This window comes from Rhinopithecus bieti, unplaced genomic scaffold (assembly GCF_001698545.2).
Source record: "Rhinopithecus bieti isolate Rb0 unplaced genomic scaffold, ASM169854v2 scaffold_33210, whole genome shotgun sequence".
Lineage (NCBI taxonomy): Eukaryota > Metazoa > Chordata > Mammalia > Primates > Cercopithecidae > Rhinopithecus > Rhinopithecus bieti.
This window is the reverse complement of record NW_016814226.1, coordinates 1,614,195-1,617,838: the sequence shown is the minus strand read 5'-3', so window position 1 is coordinate 1,617,838 and position 3,644 is coordinate 1,614,195. Positions and strand designations below refer to the sequence as shown.

General features: G+C 51.2%; 1 protein-coding gene across 5 annotated transcripts in view; it reads right to left on the bottom strand.

The window, feature by feature from the left end:
* The window catches only part of PARVG (parvin gamma), a 28,235-nt gene that overhangs the window by 7,825 nt on the left and 16,766 nt on the right, over positions 1 to 3,644 (bottom strand). For 4 of the 5 annotated variants that reach the window (XM_017850024.1, XM_017850022.1, XM_017850026.1 and 1 more), the window contains 3 exons: positions 2,767 to 2,825; positions 2,565 to 2,633; positions 269 to 370 (listed from right to left, as the gene is read on the bottom strand). In XM_017850024.1, coding sequence (XP_017705513.1) covers positions 269 to 370; positions 2,565 to 2,633; positions 2,767 to 2,825 — 230 coding nt within the window. The remainder of the gene's footprint in view (positions 1 to 268; positions 371 to 2,564; positions 2,634 to 2,766; positions 2,826 to 3,644) is intronic. The other variant, XM_017850025.1, reaches the window with a different exon arrangement.

The window sequence follows — 3,644 nt, the reverse complement described above, 5'->3', positions numbered from 1 at the left end:
TGGGTGGGTGGATGGATAGATGTGGGTGTGTGGGTGGGTGGATGGATGGATGGACGGATGGATGGATGGATAGGTGGATGGATGGATGGATGGATGGATGGATGGATGGACGGATGGATGGATGGATGGATGGGCAGACATACAGACAAACAAGCTTCCCCTACACCCTTCACTTCACCTGGAAGTGAATAAATAGATTGGTCATGTCAATTCTGTATATCTGTTCACTCAGAGGTAGACCATCAAGAAAAATCTTTGGAAAACTTACCATTTCTGCAGGAGAGTTGGGAGTGAGGTAGAATTCCTTTAAGTGCAGGAAGAAGCCTTCAAGTTGTCCAATCAGCAAGAGTAAGATGACCCCATCTGCAAACTACAAAGGCAGGAACTGAAGACTGTCATATGGAAGAAGTCTGGGGAAGCCCACTTTGTCTTTTACAGGCTGTGTGGCCCTAAGGAAGTCGTACAAGTTCTCTGAGCCTCTGGTTCCTTGGTGAGAAGTGGGGAAGACATTCCTGACCTCACAGCGTTGCAGGTAAAAAGTGGTTTCAGGCTGCCTGGTACACAGTACATGCTCAGTGAAAAAAGTACTTTCTAAACTTACTGCAGAATAGCCTCATGTCAGTTTTTAAACAGCACGCTTGTTTCACAAGCTACAGAAACACAGGGGAAAACAGAGTTAAGTGTAAAATTATTCCATCAGAAAAGGCAGAGAGCAGCACACTGGGCTCATCTCGCCGGCTGCCACATTAATATTTCTGTCTGTTCTGTCTGTATGTTCAGAGATAAAGCTGTCGTCCCTGCCACCAGCATATCATATGTTAATATAATCGTATTGAATCTCTTCAAAGATACAAAACACAGGATGGGATATTGAAAGAAACTGCCATTCGAAGCCCTTAATGGAATTTCCTCATATTAAGCCTGTTTCGATGTTATTAGTTTGGGCCTGAAATCTTTTCCGCTGCTATTCCTTGGTAATACAACTGGAATGCAAGGGACTTCCTTACCCCATTTTATTGAACAGTCTCTAAATACCACCTTTGCACATGCCATGAGTCTCTAAAACCCATTATTTTACCAAGGGAGAGATAAAGATGGAACAGGTAGAATGCAAATCTCAGAAATCATCCTGTTTATACCCACATGAAATATAATAAAACTACAAATCTCATTTATTTCATGCCGGCAGCGTGCCAGGTAATATACCAAACATGTGGGGCTCACCAGCTCATGTATCACTCACAACTCTACCAAGCTGCTGTCTTGTACCCACTTTATAAGAAGAGCCTAAGGTTCAGAGAAGTCCAGTAACTCACCCAAGCTCACACAGCAAATGTGGAGGGGTCTCAGCAGAGCCCAGGGCCCGAAGTGGTGGAGGCAGAAGGGAAATGTGTGTCTATCTGGCTGCAGAGCCTGCTGCTTCCACCCTGCCATGCTGCCACACGATATCACACACACACTTCTCACGTGGCCACTGTATGAGGTGGTTATAAGCACAAACTCTGGCCCCAGCTGCCTGGGTTCAAATCCCAGGTCCACTACTTATCACTGTGTGACCTTAGACAAATTAATTAACCTCTCTGTGCCTTAACATCCTCCTCTGTAAGTAGGGTAGTATAGTTCCCACTTCAGAGGATTATGGGGAGGATTCAATGAGTTAACATGGAAAGCATTTTGCCTGGGTACTGGCACATAGTGAGGGCTTTATTGGTTTTAGTGACTAGACATGGGAGTACATTAACCCCTCCCTCCCCAGCCAATGCCCATCCAGAGTCTCTCTGAGAGGTCAGCAGCTCTGGCTACGAGCTTCATGAGCCAACTGGTCCATCTGGGACCAGACTCCCTCCCCACCCCAGACCCTAGCACAACCCAGGTGGCCAGATGCCTACATCATGTCCCATTGAGGCCACTGGCATCCAGCAGACTCCATGCCCACTCTGCAGGCCCTGGGGTTGGCAGCTGCTCTGCTCCTCTGCACCCCCTGCTCCCCGCTGCAGTGTGGGAAGCCTATGGGGACACAGCTTCACTGTGGAAAGCCACAGCCCACGGTGGGTGCTGACCCCCTGAGATTCTGCTCCTGCTCCTGGGAAAATTCAGCTTCAGTCAGCTGGGGGAGGGCTGGGCTCCTCAGGGTGCTTGTGAGAGACATGGAGCCTGCAGACGGCGGGGCTGCGCTGTCACCTACGCCTGGCACATGGCGCAAATCTAATAAATTCTGTTTGGGCGAACACAACCACGCAGGGAAGACTCATGTGCTTCAAGTCTTGGCATCAGCTAGTCTAAGATTAATTATAAAATAAAATTATAACAATGAGAAGCAGTGACAGCCGAGGTGACTCCAGCTTTGTGAAGTGTTCCCACACCCCCACCCCCGGGATCCCACTGTGTCCCTGGTGGCCAGTGCTGCCTGCCAGCAACAGTCCCACTGGGGAGCGAGACCTTAAGCCTCCAAGAGGTGATACGACCCCCACCACACAGCAGGTTCCCAAGGCCTGCAGAACCCTCTTTCCTTCCTACAGCCAGTGGCCCTGCCCTGCCTGGGGACGCCGCAGCTCAGTCCCTACCTGGGTGTCCAGATTCTGCACAGACAGGCCCAGGCGGTCCAGCTTCTGGTTGACAAAGTTCACGATGGCCTAACCAGGGAAGAACACGGGCCTAGCACGCAGCAGGTGTGATGCAAGGACCCGTGATTCCCTCCTACAGCGCAGGTGGGCGGTGGGTGGGGTGGGCGGCCCGAGAGCTGCTGAGAGCTTTGATCTCTCCTACCTCTTTCACTGCGTTCACTTTCTCCGGAGCCAGCTTAAATAATTCATCAAAGACGTCCTCTGCAGACACAGATCCAATAAACACCTCATTACGATGCTATTATCTTTGTGCCAAACAGGGAATTTTTTTTCACAAAAGTTTCTTAGAATAACCAGTCCAGAGGGAGCTGTCGTTTTAGATCATGGTTCTCAAATAAAATAGACCTGGATTTGAGTCACTGGTCTCCTGGCCGTGTGGCCCAGGGGGAGTCACCTTCTCTCTCTGTGCCTCCCTAGCTGGGGTTGTTGCAGAGATGGAATTCGATAGCAGATAACACACCTGGCTCCACGGCACAGTGACCGGGCACACAGTAGGACTTCATAAACAGCCGCGCTTCCTGCAGCCAACACCTGTTACTGCGTCGGCACAGCTGCAGCCCTTTATCTGCCAGCTGGTCCTCCCTCCTCCCAGGGCCCTGCTGCACTCCCCAGGGCCACGGGAGCTGCTACAGGTGGGTGATCAGGGTCCATGAGTCTCCTCCCCTTGGTTTTAAATTGGCTGAGTGAGGGCTCCTCCCTGCTGCCTCCCCCCGCCCCCAAGAGTGTCTGAATCTGCTGCCCACAAAAGGCCAGCTCTTTCAGCAACTCATTCACTCCCTTGGGGTCTGGGAACAGCGGCTCAGGCCCTGGGGTCCAGTCTCAGGCGCCTCATGTCCTCAGGCTAATGCCCTTTGTGCACAAGCTCGATTCCTGCTATTTGCAGCTAACACACCTCCCATGGGGACACTGGTCCTTGGGCACCAAATACACAGACTGGCCTGAGTTTGCTGTGGCTTCTGCCACTCAGCAGCTGTGTGACTCCAAGCAAGATGGATGGATAGGTGCGTGGGTGGGTGGGTG